Source organism: Thermobia domestica, chromosome 18, assembly GCF_964235325.1.
Source record: "Thermobia domestica chromosome 18, izTheDome1.hap1.1, whole genome shotgun sequence".
NCBI classification, from domain to species: domain Eukaryota; kingdom Metazoa; phylum Arthropoda; class Insecta; order Zygentoma; family Lepismatidae; genus Thermobia; species Thermobia domestica.
The window spans coordinates 63,922,832-63,942,669 of record NC_137471.1 but is presented as its reverse complement, the minus strand read 5'-3'; the positions used below and the strand labels follow the sequence as shown (position 1 = coordinate 63,942,669).

Sequence of the window (19,838 nt, the reverse complement as noted above, 5' to 3'; positions counted from 1 at the left end):
TTGGAGAAAACCTTAATGTCGGCTTTCGGGTTTTGGTTTTTATAGAAACCGATTTTCGGTTTTTATAAAAATCGGTTTTGCCCATCCCTAGTCTATACTCTGATTTTATATTATGATCTTTATGGTATAATGTATGGTGTATCAACTAAAGAATTGTGTGCTTTATCTAAGATAAAAATGTGCTTTTATCGTGGGAAAACAGTTGGCAGTTGAAGTAATAGTGGTTGGGCGGATTGAGAATTCGAGGCCAACACAGTATGTCAGCCGCCGGGACCTACTAATAGTCAGTCCGGCCCTGGCGGCAAGTGACCTGCCAATAATGGCAGAATATATATAATATAATATATATATATATATATATATATATATATATATATATATATATATATATATATATATATATATATATATACTATTTTATGAATGCATGCGAATGTATGAAATTCAACTTACTTTATCAATGAGATACAAAGCTACAGCTCTTTGACGAATGCTTTCGTCTTTAGATTTCCAATCCTTTCGATAATTTTCACGAATTTGATTGATGTATCTAGCAAGCTTTCGCGCGGCTTCAAACTTCTTCCAATCTTTCTCAGCTCTTAACTTTGAGGAAGGGTTTAACATCATGTACTTCGTTTTGTTAGTTAAGTTATCTTTCCAAGAAGCTAACCATGTAACCTGAAAAGAAATAGAGAAATCAGAAATAAGCATGCTCGTATTAGAAGGTAACAGCATGAATTTCATTCAAAATTTGCTGTTCTGATGTTAATGAATGTTAATCTGATAATGCTTATATCTGCACTTATCCTATTATTATTATTATTATTATTATTATTATTATTATTATTATTATTATTATTATTATTATTATTATTATTATTATTATTATTATTATTATTATTATTAAGGTTGTACTGCAGCAGTAATGCGCTCTAGTTCACAAACATTTTGGGGTAGAGATGGTTTCTATACGTCTTTGATAGAAAAGAATTGCATTGGGTTAATCTCAGTGATCCTGGTAGCCAATTTAAAAACTGTTATCAATCTGAGCAGCTCGTCCAATCCAGCGGGTGACAGTTTCTCGTTCAAGTAATTCCTAACATCTTGATGAAAACGGTCTTCATCCAGTTGATAGATAAAGTTTTTACTGTAATGTTCAAGTTGTGGCCTAATCCACGTACTAAGCATCTGTAGAAATGGTTTTCCAATAACTTTTTCGGTGAAAAAGTACGAACTGTACACTTTGGACGATGAATAGAGCAAACCCGTTTGTTTTTGGTGAATTACGCACAATTTCAACTATGTTACGAGGCTGCTTACTCTTCCAGATAAAATCATCTTGTTTGTTCACTTTCCCCGTTAATATGGAGCGTAGCTGCATCACCGAAACGCGGTTTGTTGGTACATAATCACTGCACACGGCTTGGAAAGAGTCACCACATTCTTTGTGGGACGAGCGATCATTAGCTCTTAAATGTTTTAACAACTGCATTCAATAAGGAATACTTTTATAAATATCTACGCACTATACGCCAAAAAGTTGATCGGGATATTTGAAGTTTTCAACTTGCTTTTGTTGTGTACACTTATAGAATGCGTTAAAAGCAAGCTCGAGCTTCTGATACCCGCCTCAGACATTGAAAGCCTACAAAACAGTTTTCCCGTACAAATATATTCTTTTGCTTTGTGTTGTTGGTACTAGTTGGGAATGGAGTTCTTTGGTAGTGGTTCTTTGCGAAAATTTGTCCAAGACTTAGGTTGAACATTCACAACAAACCGATTAACGTGAAATAGTAGGAAACAAAATGTTTTACCGATATCACAGGCAGCCATCTCAAAACTTGGCACTCTGCCACATGACGGAAAAGTTTCGAACTACTGTGGTCGTACCAAACAAACCAAAAGATGTGGTAGAAAGTATTTTTAATACAATTTTAACCTTCTATAGAGACTTAAGGCTAATAGAACGCCTTTTAGTCCAAATCCTTTTGAAACATGCAGTATAATTTTAAATAAATTTCTGATGAAACAAATTTTCGACCTATGCTAGATAAGAGTGCAGAATTACAGCACTTGAGATATAGAAAATACAGAGGGAAAATCAACAAACCGAAAAGTGCAAAAGGAATCCCTATCTTACTCTGCACATGAAAGACCATACAACTAAAAGAGAGAGGAGAAAAGAATTTGAAAAGACGAGTATTAAAATAGGGGAATAATAGGAAAGTCGCCAATGATGGTGCAATGGGAGCAGGTGCAGGGGCTCAGAATGTAATTTGAAAAGAGAATAAACATTACTTAATTTTCAAAACTAACGTACCATAGCACCTCTAACAAAAAATATCTTAGTTGTACCAATGAAGAGAAACGTCTAATTCCGAAATAACATACAAAACCTAGCTAACTAAGTTTAAATTTCTGTTACATCATCACTCCAAAAGGAGTGAAACGAGTTCGATGAAGCTGTATAGAAAGATAGATCTCGACCTGGAAAAGTTTTGTATTATTTTACTTTGATAAATTATTTATATTATGAGGCGAATATTCATCACCAAAATATGGATACAGATCGTGTAGGAAGGGGAAGCACTCACATGCGCAGTACCTACATTTTTGCAGCACTGTAAAAATTTGTTTCCCCGTTTTGTATCCACAATCCATAGTTTCTAGTTTATTCTCGTTTCTTATATACGTTTTCCAAATTGTGCTGTGTGTGAGCACCAGAAGTATTATAGAACGACTATATGCATCCGTCTATCCATCTATCTCTCGACAGGTATAAAAGCACGAAAGACAAAAAAAATACCAAGAAATAGTCTTCTGTTATGAACATTTCATAAATATACTAAATATTATTCTAAAACTCATAAAAATACAGAGGTTGATTCATTTATATTGAGCCGAATTTGAATGTGGTACTTACCTAGGAAATGCATGTTTTCACTACCGGTTGTATTCGATCTGCAGGCCTCATCTGTTGACTATTGCCCGGCATAAGAGTTTCCATTGCATGAAACTGTTGCACCTGGACTATGGGTATTGCATCTTACTCCCCTTTAGAGGCTATACACAGACGGGTGATAGAGCACACTCGTTGATGTAATGGACGACTCTTGAGGACTCCGAGAGCACAATAGTCCATTAAGCTGGCATCTTTACTGTTGACAGGAAAAGGATTGTCAAAATTTCTCTTTCCTGTTCCATACAACGATAGAATTCCAGTTATATTTTCGCCATATGGCTGGTTGCCTTGTCTTCGTGCAGTTCAACCTAGTTGACGTCTTGTCCGTACAATGCTGGGATTTAATGCTGACACATTTCAATCAGAATAAGAATCTGTTACTACGCTACATTAATTTTTACATTTCGATCCACCTTTCGGAAACGCGGTTTGTTCCTGTACGAGAAACTTGTCACAATCATAAACCCTTTTGGGAAATTCTCTGTTCACTGGCGGAAGAACCTGCTTCGGCCCTTGGCGACAACAATCTGTATGGAATGGCACGAACTTTACCACGCCTCATCGAAAGCATCAACAAACCTCAAGCGATCACTCGCGAGATGACGTTCATACAGCCTCCTGCAGTTCGTTTTACGCTCAGTACTTGACAATTTTGGGCATGCACACTGTTCTTGCGAACAACCGTGTGGCGTAAATCCCTATGAATAGCGCGGTTCATTTGTCTCTGCGATGTGCGTCATTTGCTGGTCATTACACAATGTGTGTGAGGATTTTCGGAGGCCTCCATACACCGAACCACTCGGAGACGCGGCGGGGTTCTCTTCACGAAGTCTGGTTTCTATTTGTTCGCGTCGGTATGGTTGGCCCAGGACTCTGTGCCGCATGTTTCCGTATAATACGATTCACAGTGGTACGACCTACATGAAAATTACGCATTTGACACATTTCTACGATGCGCGATGCCATGAATGTAGCATCGGAAAGGGGCACAATGAATCCCTCTCAGAATCTGTTCATTTTCGGCGGCTCGACTACACTATTTTACTCCGTGACTAACGAAATACTGTTGCTTGCCACATGGCAATTGCACGGCGATGGAAAGTGGGGTATAGTTGCACGGCGATAGGAAGTGGGGTACAGTTGCACATTGACTTCGGCTCAATATAAATTAATCACCCTCTGAATACATTTTTACAATTGTACGTTGTAAGTCATGGGTAAAAGTAAGGGGAATGCGGACACACTGTTGTTACTCCACTTCCAAAAATATGGCGCCCCCACTTTTTAAATAATTACAATGGACAAAAATGGAAACGGGGAACAGCGTTACGTCAAGCGTCCCCGTATCTTTTCAAATCCACTTTTACCCTATTGTAAGTAATAATAATAATAATAATAGATACAATATATGTGAAATTTTAAAACCGGGTGATTTTTACTATTATTCTAGTGTTTCTGGTTCATAAAAGTTTACCAGTGTAAGGAAGCTTGTAAAGCTTGTAACTTTTTAGGAACAGGAATCTGGGTGCAAAGGTATACATAGGCAGTTAAGATTAAAAATATCCGGTATACTAAGTGAGTAATGGTAACTTCATTATTCAGGTATTAGCTTTCAGCATCAATTCATATTCCATTAAGACTTTTGAGAGAGAGGTAGGTAACATTCTTTTCTTTCTTTCTTTCTTTTTCCATTACCTGTGACAATATATCAGTACGATTTTTCCACGTTATACTACTTATTATATTTACTTACAGTATTATTGTGTATCACACATTTCCATTGATGTCCTGCTGGAGGTTTAGGTATAGGAGAATATTGACTGCAATTTATTGTGATATCTTCTGGCTCAACTCTGTGTTTCACCATTCCCATTTTTGGGTGCTGACCGCGTCCTCGAAACAAACCAGGAGGCTCTACTTTGAAATTTGCTATTTTTTCTCTATGACCGTCAACAATACAAAACCCATAGAATTCCTGAACGGCTTGATTTTCTTGTTTGATTTGCTGAAAGAAATGGAAAAGAATTATCAAGTTAATGTTCGAAAATATGATTATCTAAGACAGTGGTTCTCAATCTGTGGACGATTCTCTGGGTTGCTTTGTAGATCAGTAAGGAAAATGAAGGATACAGAAAGACTGTCTCTTACAGACAAAAGAAAGGATGAAGTGTAATCAGTCAATGCAGTCATATAGAGATTTTATATTTTAACTATGTCCCTTCTCGCGCTGCTATCGATGTACGTTTTCTCATACCTCCGTTGAAAGAGGAGGGACAAGTTGCTGCAACCGAGATCTTTCTTTGTTGGATGCGGAAGCGGATGAAGTATTTCACGGACTTTGCTGGCTCTGTCTTGTTAGAGCCTGTCTGTCTCAGGTGTGCCCTCAGAAGATAAGCGAAACATACTTCGGTCCTACCCCCGCCGCCCACTGACAGAGGAAACCCTTCCTTTGTTTAGGGAAAAGAAGTGAATGCCCTCAGCTGTGTTGCCAATTTGTCATTCAGTCGTTTGGTCTTGATGATTGAAGATCGTAGGCTACTTAGAATGGCTAACAAGAGAGAGCACAGTGAAATCCGTGATACAATTCATTGTGGCAACCCTTCTGCATCCAACAATTGAAAGTTCTCGGTCGCAACAAATTGTCCCTCCTCTTTCGAGGGAGATACAGAAAAACAGACATTGACAGCAGCGCCGGAAGGGGTACAGTTGAAATAGATAGGCTCTAGCCATTCTAAGTAGCCTTCGATCTTAACTCTTCAAGACCAAAATTATTGAATGACAAATTGACAACATAGCTGAGATCATTCACTTCGTTTCCCTAAGCAAAGGAAGGGTTTCCTCCGTCACAGAGCGGTGGGGATGCGGACGAATTATGTTTCGCATATTTTCCGAGGGCACACCTGAGATAGACAGGCTCTAGCATTACATCTGAGATCACACGAGTCAAAGCTGACCTACACCAAGGGAGAACATGAAGTCTGGAAGGTTTTAAAAGTCGCACGAACCGTGCTGAAATCGAAGCAGAAATCTCGACCGAAGTTTCCATACAAGTGGTTCAGTACCAAATTCATTTAAAAACTATATATTCATAAAAACTGAGTCGAAATATGCATCAAAAAAGCTACTATTACACTTATTAAATAAATGCGCAAATGAGAGAAATCATAATAATCATCATCATTACAGATATTTTGCCATAATGGACAGATCACTTTCCGCAACTGAGTGTGAGAAACTTCCATGTACTGCGGTCTTCACGGATTTCAATTTTGATACTGTTCATCAACTGTAGCATCCTTCTCCTCCTTCTCTTTCCTGTTATCATTCCCAACAGCACGTCTCTCGTCATACAGTTCCTTCTCAGCCAATGCCTATCCAGTTTCTTTTCCTCTTTTTAATTACATCTAAAATTGTCGTTTCTCTCCCTCTCTATTCCTAATAACTTCTCGTTTATTTTCCGTTTAAACTAATTCTCTGCATTCCTCTCCACACTCACATTTCGAAGACAGTCTTTTTTCAGCACTTTTGCGTAATGTCCATGTTTCTACCCCATATAGTACAATACTCCACAGGGGCCGCGGTGGCTGTGGTAAAGCGTTCGCCTCTGGTGCTTGGGGTTTCGGGTTCGATCCCAGCCCCCGCCAAGTGAACTTTGTGGTGGACAAACACCGTGTGCGTGGGTTTCTCGGGGTTCTCCCATTCCCTCCCACTTTCTTCATTCCACCATTTCATTCATTACTCATCATCGCCGTCTCCTTTAGCCTAACCGGCATAACTGTGGACCGTAAAACTCAAAGATTTCATTTCATTTTTACGAACTATTTTGTAATTTTCTCTATTCTTTATTGAAAGACCCACAAAATATACTTTTCTTTCCCCCTCCCTAAATACGTCTTTTGCCATTCGTATATTTACTTTTATTTCACGTTCATATTTCCTATTAGCACTACATTTTCTATATTTGCACTACCTGCTATATTTTCTCCCCTCCTACTTCTATATTTGACCCCGACCACTTCTTTCCGATCACTACGGCTTTTGTCTATCTAACATTTATTTTAATTCCATATTCTTCACTTCTCTTCCTCAAGCTTTCTAACATCTTATTGATTTTCTTTTCAGATTCCGCAACAAGCGCCATATCATTTCCAAATTGTATACACCTAATCATTCTACCTCCTACCAAAATACCATCTTCATTATATAGACTCTCCTCTACCTCTTCTAGATAGATATTAAATAACTTCGAGGGGAGACAACATTCCTGTCGAACTGATCTTTCAATTGCACTCTTCTCTGCCATTTCTTCTTTTATTGTAATACTTCTTTGTTGGTTCATATATAAAATTCTTATTAACTGCTTGCATTCCAGTGACATCCAGGTGGAATTCATAAAATACTCCGTTGCGAAATACCAGTGACATCCATGAAGATGTCATGAAAACGTATCCTTTATTAAGGGTAGTATTACTCCTGGAGATGATGAAATTCTTTAGTGGATGCAAGGCACGAGTTAGTTCTACTATTTCTCCTTAGGTGACAGCAACTTACTAGCAGACAGAAAATTAAAAAAATAATGTTTTGTCTCAGTAGATAGCAGGCCTAAGGGAGCACTCAACTACGAGACGACACACATATCGTCTGTTTATTTTAAGAGTAACTTAACTTAAAATTCCTAACTTTTCAGGTGAAGCGTTTGAAAGTTTTGAAACGCATTGAAAAACACTTGGCGCAAGAACGACTCAAGTGCTCTCTAGTGCCCAGTTTTGGAAACACATCTGTGAAATTTTTACCAGAGATAGTCATCAAGATTAGTTTTCATTTTCTGCCCGTAAGTCAATAAGGGCAATTTCTGAGTTATGTCACTCTTGAAATAAACAGGTAATGTGTTTGTTTTGACGATAAACAATTGACAACTTCGAGATAGTATTTCGAGATCGGCAAGAAGAAAAAAAAGAAAACAACTTTGTCTTTGAAGTACGGTCAGTGTTGCCAACTTGAAGCACCATAAAATCCCTTTAGAACATCAAAATTACTCTTTTTCAGTTCAAATGTTCCACAATGCAAATATTTTTTTTTAAATCAGTAACGTGTATGTTCTTCTCGCGCGTGGACAATAACTATGTCCTATATAGTTGTCTAGACAGTCTTTTAACAATAAATGAAAACCCGGTATTACAGCACACACACAGGAAAATGACACATGGAATGCAAGGGGTTAATAATAGAAATATGAGTAGTTTCGTTGAAATTATAACACCTATAAAATACGTAAGGACTAAAATCTAATGGACATACACCACCTGTAAAATCATCAAATGAATCTGATATTTTGTTTCATAAGATTTTGAGAAAAAATTCCGACAAAAGATGAGAGAGCAAACCCTGTCATACCCTTTCTCCGATTTTTCAAGAGACAAAACGTTTATATTGATGTCTTACATTAAAATTCGTTGAATCTGCTTGTCAAAATACTGTAGAGGATACAGCAGTGGTGGATCTAGAAAGTAAACAATAGGGGTAACCATTACCCACGCTATGATACGTATATCATTAGTTTACATTTTTTTTATGCAGAAGTTTCCAACTTAACTGTAGTTTGGTGTGGACTTCAAGTAGGTCCTATTGTTTTACACATTGCATGACAAGAAAAGTTGCAACTAAAACTATATCTAACTAGCTGTTATGCCCGTTCTTTGCACGGGTCAGAAAATATCTGTGTAAACAAACTGAACAATGAAGGAACAATTAAGAAACATTTCTAAAATTGGATCTATTTTATGTGAGCAAGCACTAAAGTTATACATAGCTAATTTTGGGTTTTGATCAGGTGATCAGGTCTGGCATACTTAAAGAACTAAAGTCTGGTCATTTGACCAAGTCAATTTTTGCTCGCAAGTGCAGATAAATTATACAGTTGCAGAACAAAATAACATGAATAACATCAAATAAAACCTAACAAAATAACTATTAACCAAAGAAACAAAATGATAAATCCCGTTATGGGTATGCTTAATGAAAAGAATTTTACCTTCGCCGATGGAGGCTGAATTTGAACGTAAACACTATCGGGATGTGTCACTATACATCTGAGCGACCCCGATAAATATGGATTCGACACAAAGATTGGTCATTTTATATTAATTTTACATGTCCCATTATACACTCCCCTGAGACTCCCCTGGTTCGAATTTACACAAAAAATCGCCTCTCGGCCCCAGCCGATACCACGAAGACTTCCTGGTTCCAATTTAAAAAAAAAACAACAACAACAACGCCTCTGGCTCCCAGCCGACGGGGGTTGTATTTTAAAGTCAACTCCTGTGAAGTTATCATCTTTCATCTCAGTGACCGCGAAAACTATGGATTTGACACTAATGTCGGTCATTTTCCATTATTTTTACATGTCTCGGTAACCTCCTGCAGGTGATCCCCGGACCGTATAGGCTGAATTTGGAATCCTCGCTAATGGAAGCATCACCATTGGTCTCAGCGACCGCGAAAAGGATGGATTTCACACTAATATCGGTCATTTTCCATTATTTTTACGTCTCGGTAATCCCACCACAGGTGACCCCCGGCCCGCATATAATGGTAGATGAATTTGAAAGTCACCACTGATCTCAGCGACCCCGAAACCTATGGATTTCACACTAATATTGTTCAATGTGGATTATTTTTACATGTCTCGATGACCCCCTTTATTATTACCCCTGTTCCTTAGCTGGGGGGGGGTAAATTTGAAAGTAAACGCGATCTTGAGATTCACCAGTGAGCTCAGCTACCGCGAAAACTATGGATTTGATACTAATATCGGTTATTTTGGATTATTTTTACATGTCTCGATGACCCCTCTATTATAGCCCGCATTTCTTAGCTAATGGGGCTAAATTTGAAGGTAAACGCGATCTTGATTTTCGCCATTGAGTTCAGCGACCCCGAAAACTATGAATTTTGCACTAATATCGGTCATGTTCCATGATTTTTACATATCTCGGTACGCCCTTCCCCGAAGGTGACCTCCTGACCGCATACAATGGTGGCCGAATTTGAAAGTCATCGCTAATGGAAGTATCATCACTGATCTCAGGGACCGCGAAAACTATGGATTTGACATTGATATCGGCCACATTCCATTATTTTTACATGTCTCTGTAACTCCCTTTATTATCGCCCCCGTTACTTGGCTGATGGGGTCTAAATTTGGAACTAAACGCGATCTTGAGTTCCACAATTGAACTCAGCGATCCCGAAATCTATGGATTTCACACTAACATTGGTCATTTTCGATTATTTTTTACATGTCTCGGTAACCCCTCGCAAGTGATCCCCGGACCGTATACGGCTTAAATGAAATGAAATCTTTGAGTTTTACGTCCCACGATTATGCCGGTTAGGCTAAAGGAGACGGTGATGATGAGTAGTGAATGAAATGGTGGAATAAAGAAAGTGGGAGGAAACGGGAGAACCCCGAGGAAACCCACGCACACGGTCGTATACGGCTGAATTTGAACGTCATTGCTAATGGAAGTGTCAACATTGGTCTCAGCGACCGCGAAAAGAATTGATTTCACATTAATATCGGTCATTTTCCATTATTTTTACGCCTCGGTAACCCCCGTAGGTGGCCCGCATACAATGCTGGCTGATGTTGAAAGTCATCGCTAATGGAAGTCAACATTGATCTCAGCGACCGCGAAAACTATGAATTTGACACCAATACTTCTACTACTTTTATATGTCCCGTTAAACGACACCCTCCTGAGACCCCCTGATTCTAATTTTGAAGAAAAAACGCTTCGTCTTGGTCTTGGGCCCGGAGCAAGGTACCCGTGACCGAAATTTGGTAACTCTCGGTCCAGTTGTCTAATCCCCAGGCCACACACAGACAGACACACACATACACAAACGAATTCTTCATTTTATTTATATTAGATGTATCAAAAATTTTCCAATAAAGAATAAAAGGCAACGGTTACTATAATCTTTCAAAAATATATTAATAATACTTTCAATTATTTTTGTCACTAGGGAATAGGGCATCGACCCCGGGCTGGTTCCGCCACTGGGATACATTGGAGAAATATTTGTGTTTGTGCGTGTGTGGAACACGCTGCTTTTAAGAATGTACAGTATTAGCTAGCTATTGTAAGCATCACTCTTTATACTGTAAATTTTAGTCAAATAAAATCTAGACGCTTCCTTGTTTCTACATTTATAATGGTAACCATAATTTTCAGTCAGTGTAGAACTTCACCGTATCATTGAAATACAAAATCAGCAGTAGAATGGGAAAAGAATTATTATTTCTCCTTATAAACCTTCAATCTGAGTAAATGAGAGAAATGATAGTCTCGGAGGCGAGTGATTAGACTCCACGCTGGTTGTCGTTATCCTGAGGTAGAAATCGAACCTGTCGCCAGACACCGCCTTGACCGCATCTGGAAATTTAAATCCAGGAGAACCAGCTTGCAGCTGACTCGCCAGAATAGCCGCGATGCATTACATGCTACACCCTTACTAATGCCTGTTCTCTCTATATCTATCTATCTATCTATCTATATCTATCTATAGGCCCTATATATATATATATATATATATATATATATGTGTGTGTGTGTGTGTGTATGTTTGTATGTATTTATTTATTTTAAATCAATTATATATTATTTTATATTTCGATATCTGCTGGACAGTTTGGCTAACACCAAATTGTTGAAATACATACGAAAGTGTTGGGAAGTAACGAAGCTAGAAGGGATAAGGGACGCTTCCTAGTGTCATCGTGTGCTCTTCCCCCTTCGAATATCCCCCAGGCATGTTGAATTGTAATTTAAGAGCCTGCCTTACTAAAAATAATACAAATTTTTAAACTTTTTTCTTTTGCTTGTTTATTCATAAGTGAAAGGGGATAATGAAATGCAATTTACCACAATCATAAATAATGTTGTTCTACAACAGAAAATATGAACACGAAGAATTTTCAGTGTTGCCATCTATAAAAATCACAGTGTTGCTGGAATAAGAACGCTTCTAAAATCTAAGTTAGCGACTAGAGGAAAGAACTTAACGTTATTTGGTTACGTATCATGTTGTTTTGGTTTCCTGTGAACTACTTTTTAAATAATGGTTGTATTTAGTTTCTAATAAACAAAATAGTTTTAACATACAGTTATTAAAACTAAATAATAATGTTATTTAAAAATTAGTTTACAGGAAACCATAACAGCATGATAGTAACCAAATGCAGTTAAGATCGTTGCTCTAGTCTCTACCTTAAATTAGATTTTAGGGGCGTTGTTATCCTAGCAACACTATAATTTCTATGGATAGCAACACTGAAAATTCTTCAGATTCATATTTTCTGCTGTAGAATAGCATTATCTATGGTTGTGGTAAGTTGCATTTCATTATCTCCTTACACTAGTGAATAAACAAGCAAAAGAAAAATGGTAAATTTTGTATTATTTTTAATAAGTCAGGCTCTTAAGTGAACATAACACTAATATTTTCGATACATAAAAAAAGGCCACCTTCCCAAATGTCTCTGCCCTTCTCCAACAAATTATCGATGGCCTCGTCACTAATGCTGCATAGTAAAGATGACCATTTTCTTAAGTTCGGTTTATTCACAAGAGAAAAAAAGTGTTTGTAGAAGACGCACATGACATTCGCTCGAAGTCGAAAGTGTGGCACGTTATTGCCAAATGAGGTAGAAGTTAACTTAAGGAGCAACACGATTAATTTCGGCAGCACATAAATGAAATATCTTAAATGTCTTTCTTGACTAAAAATTCATATTAGTGAATTAATAAGCATGAATATTCTTTAGGGGGACATGGTGTCTCAGTGGTAGAACTCTCATTTCTTGTGCGATGGGTTCTTGGTTGGATCCCCAGTCACGCAAGTTTGTGGTAAGTAACATCGTGTTCGTGGGTTTCTCTCGGATTCTCCCGTTTCCTGTCATGTTGTAGCATTTTCTTTCTTTTAGGGTGGAGCTAAAAGGTGATACACAGGAGTTTGGACTTTCCCATAATCTTTTTTTAATAAAAATTTCCTCTTGAATATAAAACATTACAATTCATCTAATGATTTGGATGTTTGTTGGTGAAGTTAAAGGAGACCAATGTTCATTCGTCTTAGAGCGTGTTGGATAGGTATCTCGCAATGACCGTGCGTCTTAGAGTGTGTAGGAAAGGTACCTCTTAATGACCAGGCATCTTAGAGAGTATAGGATAGGTAACTCTCAATAACCAGGCATCTTAGAGAAGAGCTTAAGGATTCTCGCAATGACCAGGTGTCCTAGAGAGGGGATTAAGAAGCCTCTCAATGACCAGGCGTCTAAGAGAATGCAGCATACGAGACTCTCAATGACCAGGCGTCTTAGAGAGTGTAGCTAGGAGCCTCTCAATGACCAGGCATCTTAGAGAGTGTAGCATATGAGACTCTCAATGACCAGGCGTCTTAGAGAGTGTAGCATAGGAGCCTCACAATAACCAGGCATCTTAGAGAGTGTAGCATACGACTCTGAATGACCAGGCGTCTTAGGGAGTGTAGCATAGGAGCCTTTCAATGACCAGGCATCTTAGAGAGTGTAGCATACGAGACTCTCAATGACCAGGCGTCTTAGAGAGTGTAGCATAGGAGCATCTCAATGACCAGGTGTTTTAGAGAAGGAGGTTAAGGTGCTCTTAATGACCGAGCGTCTTAGAGGGTTGGTGGTTTGATCAACCGGACGAGACTGATGCCTTCTGTGTTGTCCAGTCTCCTTTTATGCAGAAATGTTACTGACAGCTTGCCTCTGCGCCACTTGCTGAAGGTTGGCGATGATGGACGAGGTCTTCTTCGTGGCTGAAATCTAAAGAGTATTTACTTCAAGTACGTAGTGTTGAAACACATGGTTAATCTAGCACGTGTTGTAGAAACACGTGGAAACTTACGATATTCTCATTCCACCATAATGATTCAGTTGCATTATTTGTTCGTGTCGTTTAGCCTAACTGTTGGAAATAAAACTAGAAATTAATATGATTTTTAATCCTATTGGCAATATAATCCATTCACCGTTCAATAATCGCCTAGAATCGATATTCAACACTTGAATCATTAAGAAACGTATCGTGTCTTACTGCGTACTTCAATCAGGGATGAGGATTAATTATTCGTAGTATTCTCACACGATACGTGCAGCCAATAGGTATACGGTTGTTGTTTTTTCAAAAATACACCGTATATCCACCATCACACATGCCAGTTTTTTTTTCGTAAATTTAAGGTAAGTATATGCTGGACTATAAAGATATTAGGTGAGTATACGTCACATACTTGTGTGTGCTTCCCCGTTACATTCATGTATACAGTATTTGTTTACATGAAGACACTGAAAAATGTTTTTAATATCCATGAAATTGGCTTTATTTGACAGATCATTTTATGGCATTACTGTTTGAATATGATTTCGGGGAGTGTGGCCACCGCGGCTGTTGCGTACATGGCGAAATCTGGAGGTCCAATTTTCACACACTCTTTGCAGTAAATGAGGCTGGATTTCGGCAATAACGCGTCGAATGTTGGCTTCCAAGTGCTCAATTGTTTCTTGGAATCCCGGCGTAGACATACAACTTTACATATACCCAGAAAAAAATAATCTAATGGTGTCAAATCGCACGAGCGAGGTGGCCAGTTAACAAGTCCTTTTCGTGAAATTAATCGTTCGTCCAATGTTTCTTATAGTAAATTAATTGTGCCTGTGTAGCATTTGGCGTTGCCTTGCTGAAACCACATGTCTTCAACATTAACGTCTGCCAATTGAGGCATGAAAAGGTTAGTAATCATGTCTCTGTACCGCTCACCATTGATTGAGAATGGTTGTTTCCCGTTTGGTGTTTCTTTTAATACCAAACTTGCTAAGTTCCATGGTGCTTATTTATTTTATTTTTGATTCTCAAGTCACTACATAAATCACTTCCAAACTAGGATAATAACAAAATTTGACAATAAGCATTGATTTCATGTTTATTCAAGACTCACTAGTTTACATCCTGCCCATAGAGAAGTTTATTGGCGTCGATTAAGTAAATGCATGAAAAATCTCATATATGGTGTCAATTTCTACAAAAATTCCTTTTATCCCTTTCGGAGAAATTGATGTCAAAAAACCCCACAAAACTGGATTTTTTCCACGGATTGGCATCACTGCTCAAGGCCAGTTGATACTATGGGAGCCCTGTTAGTGAAAACAAAGGCGCGCAAAAATGTAATTATGCGCAATAGATATGTTGATGATGATAGTAAATGCGACGATGTGGGTTGTAGAAAGGATTACGAATATGGTGAATATGCGTAACATGGACTGGTAAATATGCGTAACGTGGCACAGCTGGAGTCTGATCTAATAGTTCATGAAAGATCGGGTAAGCGGCGTTTATACGGTGTTCAACGTAGCGACAGTGGAGACGGTAGAGAATCTGTAAAAGAGTAGGGATCATTGTACGGCGATAGATTTCTTGTGCTGGAGTTTGTGCAGGTAGTGAGTAGCCAAGTTGCAAAACGTGACGTACGAGAACCTGTAATCTGTCATAGAACTTTGGCGAAGTGGATAACTAGGCGATCTGTCCATGAGTGAGAGTAGGACGAACATAGACCTTGTACGTATAAAGTATGAGGTTCGTACTGAGGACCCATCTAGCTTTTCGTAAACCGCGCAATAAACTGATTCTTCGGCGTATATTAGCTTCTAAATTGAGGAGATGAGCTTTCCAATTCAGGTATTTATCGAAGGTGACACCAAGATACTTAACAGTATTTTGCAAACATAATTGTGAACCTAGAAGTGAGAGATGTAATCGTTCAGGATTTCGTGTTGGACAATATTTGTTGCATTTGAGTCCAAACCAGGTCATTTGAGTTTTAGATTAATTTAGTTTCAGTTTCCATTTGATACACCAACTGACAAATTTATCAATTGCTGGTTGTAGAGTAACGTTTTATACAATCTACCGATGAACATAGAAAGAGGTATGTAGTATCATGTGCAAACTGTAAAGAATAAATTGGTGTTGGAAGTTGGGGCATATCAGCTACGCATAATCTATAGAGTATTGGAGACAAAGCAGAGCCTTGCAGAACTCCAGCTTTCAGAATAAAGTGGTGGAACTGTACTTGATTAATTTATATAAATGCTGAGCGGTGAAGAAAATTATTTTGACTTTCTTTCAACTATAATTATGAAAAAGTCATGTAATTATGGTTACACTATCCAGTTACAATTCCAAGGAGAGAGAATGGCCTAGAACAGTAGTTCTCAAACGTGTTGTTACTGCCATACACATTAAATAATAAAAATTATTTTGTGGCCCACCTACTTTTACTCAAATACAAATTGGCATTCTACGTAATTGTGTAAATTTCAAAGCAATTAAATTTTGTAAATTGTATGTCTAATTCCAGTTCGTTTAATAACAGTCCGTATGAGTGATAAACATGAAATTTATTTGGGAATATTGTGAACATCCCGAGAGACCACAAATGTTACAAAGTAGAGCTGAATACTTAAATTTTAATAAATCAAACTTTAGTTGGTTTCTTTTATGTCTATCGTAATTATCTCACTTTCAAACTAAATTGTAATGTAAATATTTATGAATATAGTGACCCTGTCGGTACGAGAATATCAGTCGATAACGATCGAGCAAGTGTAATGTAAATTTCTTTCTCAATAACTGTATCTGTCATATGAAATTGTACGCAGCCCAAAGAAAGTTAGTGTTTCCATAGAAAGGCAACACAGACCTAACACTACTCCCAACACAATGCCCTACCCCGTGATAGAATTTTAGGAATGCGCACGAGACGAGTCGAGACAGGATTTTTCTGATAAAATTCGAGTTGAGACACGGCTCTTCCAATAGAGAAATATAAATTTTTCGAATCGAGACATCACTTTTACAGCACATTTTCGAGACGAGACTTGTCTCGTGTGCATCCCTACAGAATTGGATTAACCCACACTCTTTCTATTCTAACCCAGCATCTCTACTGACTGTACAACAGAGCAGGACTCTGAGTAACACTTACTCTTCACCTCATTAACAAACGCTTTCAATTTTCATGTTCTGAATAGTACTTCATAATATATGTTTCTGCATTAAAATAAAATTTTCAAGATTAAAACGAAAACTTCTCGCGACCCATCAAAAAACAGCCCGCGACCCACGCTTTGAGAACTACTGCTTTAGAATGTTATTAGATTTAACGAAAAAAGGAGTACTAAACGCTATTTATATTCTCTTGTGCTACTTACGGACCCAAATTGGACTTTGGGCCTATTGTCATATTAATTGCCGATGCTTATTCGCCATACACTCGTTCTGTAGCAGGAAAAAGAAAAAAAACGCACTGTACAACTCTAGCACCTGTGAACATGAGGATGAGAATGGAACATCGATCGACAGCGGTAAAGTTGTCACTATTAAGTAATTACACGAAGTATAAAAATGAATGTATAGATTTACTTTTAATTCATCAAAAGTTCTTTTAAGAGTATAGCCAGATAAGGCGGTGAAAGGTACCCTTACACAAATTGCTGTGATATTTATACCAAAGGTACTTCATACCTAAAGATAACTTTCGCCAGAAAATAAACTTCAAATTTCTTCGAATTTCGAAGTTATTGTTCAGAATTCGAAAATCAAAAATTGTTCATGTCTCGGAAACGACTTAAGTTACGAGGATGAAACAAAATATGAATATACTTTGATTGAAGGGGCCTTACTGTAAACAAGAAACAATGTGTTTCGCCCTTCAAATTCCTAGCGAAAAGTGTGTCGAAAATATTCAAATTCAAACATTTTTGTTTTATGTTTGAGTGACTACCTTCTATTTTCCATCATAGAAGCAGCACCAACTTTGCTATGATATATTTTGACCATGATTTAATACCCTCGGTGCAACTTGGTGTAAAATTAGGAAAACCAAAGTCGAACACGCCTGAAAGATATGCAACCCATGTCACGCCATAAATGTTTTGGCCAGCATGAACACTGTCAAAAGTCAAAGATGGTCGAGTTTGAATTTCTGACTCGTCATGCATGGCTCTACATGTCAGTATAACTCTCAAAATCGTACCTCTTCGAGAAACCGTGTGAGAACGCTAGTGCCGCTGATAATAATCGAGCTGTCATTTAACTACTGTTATGTTTTTGTTTAAACTGACAATTCGAATAGTTGTAGTGCTGCAATTCAAGGGCTAGAAAGGGAACAGAAAGTTTCGGATATGTGTGCATCTGTTATGACGTCCTTCGAAAAATATAATTTTACCCTATAAGTTAGAAGTCGCAGCCTGTTCGCGACAAAAGCTCAACGATTGAAAAAACTATTGTGGCAACAAAACTTCTCAAGACTGTTGACTATTTGGTACTAATTTTTGATGGAAGATATATTCGACACGACAAGAGGTCGATAAGCCATTTACTATTCATGCTACGAATAATTGTATTGTAAATATGCTGGGGCCATATATTGCATTTTTAAATGACACAGCAACAGTAAAATGTGTGTTTCAAGATCCAAACGGGCTAGCGATTTCCATGGCACAGGGTGATATTTATTGTATGAATCTCGGATTTTGGGATGCAACAGAAATATTTAAGAAAGAGGATTTACGGTTTTAATGCCTACACTGGAAGGTAAGCACAGGCAATTGAGTACGGTCGAGGCGAACTTTTCCCGCTATGTTACAAAAATTCGCTGGGTTGTTGAGGCCGTTAGTGGTATTCTTGAATAAGTATTGTCTTTTACGTCACCAACTAGACAACAAGTTGCTTCCGCAAGTTGGATTGTTAGGTCGGATAGCTTCCCTTTTATATAATACTTTTGGTAATCGTCGTAATTCTGATGATGACCTCGACGAGGAACTTCAACAAATGGAACGACAACATATCGCAGAAAACACATTTGGACTAGAAGTAGAAGAACACGGTTATTACAGATGTACACGCTCTTTCGCAAAAGTCACATCTGCATACATTCTGAACTTCCGGGAGTTGACAGAAAGAGACCTGAAAATTCTTTTTACAGGTTCCTAACAGTTGTTTCAGGCAGTTTCCTACTCGGTTGAAATGATGAACGAGAGCTCCCTTCGCAGCTAAGCGGTTAGAGTACGCGCCTTTGGCATGGGAGACCGGTTTTGATTTCCGGCAGGAGTTCATATGGTTCAGATTCCACGTTAATCAATAAGTCAACGTCTCATATAGTCTCGCTGCTGAAAGAGACATTGAACTCAAAATCAACTCAATTCATGCAATAATGAATGAAGATAACCTGAATGGAAATACCTATACCGTTAAATTCGAAGGTCACTGCAAACATTTATTACCTTTCACGTAATCGATACTTTGCTAAGGTTATTCAGCCTACAGAGGTTTTAAAGCAAATCGTGTTTTGCTGGTCTTGTCAGTCCAGTAATAAACGCACATAGTGATTAAGATTGGAAGTTCCACATACTGTGTCGTTCATTTTCCTTGTAATGTTTCTAATACAGCAAAGACATTGCAAAAACATTAAGAATATTTTTGTATTATCATCACCTTGTGCATTATAATATTTTGTACATTATACATGGGTACACATTATATATAGGAATAATCAAAAACGTTGTTTTCTGTAAATCACAATTTAAAATATTGGTATCCTACTAAGGCAGACTAAAAATCAATTGAACTAGTGCTCTTATTCTGTTTCTGGAAGAAGTATGATTATGGAAGTAATATTCCCACGTAGAGCCATTCATGATGAGTGAGAAACTCATACTCAACCATCTTTGACTTCTGACAGTATTTGTGCAGTACAAAACATTTATGGCGTAGTGCGGGTTACA

General features: G+C 37.9%; 1 protein-coding gene across 2 annotated transcripts in view; it reads right to left on the bottom strand.

Annotated features, from left to right (window-relative positions):
* LOC145675508 (DNA topoisomerase 1-like) overlaps window positions 1-19,838 on the bottom strand; it is a 103,410-nt gene that overhangs the window by 54,912 nt on the left and 28,660 nt on the right. For both annotated transcript variants that reach the window (XM_081745961.1, XM_081745960.1), the window contains exons 5-6: window positions 4,716-4,967; window positions 454-678 (exon numbers count right to left, since the gene is read on the bottom strand). In XM_081745961.1, coding sequence (XP_081602087.1) covers window positions 454-678; window positions 4,716-4,967 — 477 coding nt within the window. The remainder of the gene's footprint in view (window positions 1-453; window positions 679-4,715; window positions 4,968-19,838) is intronic.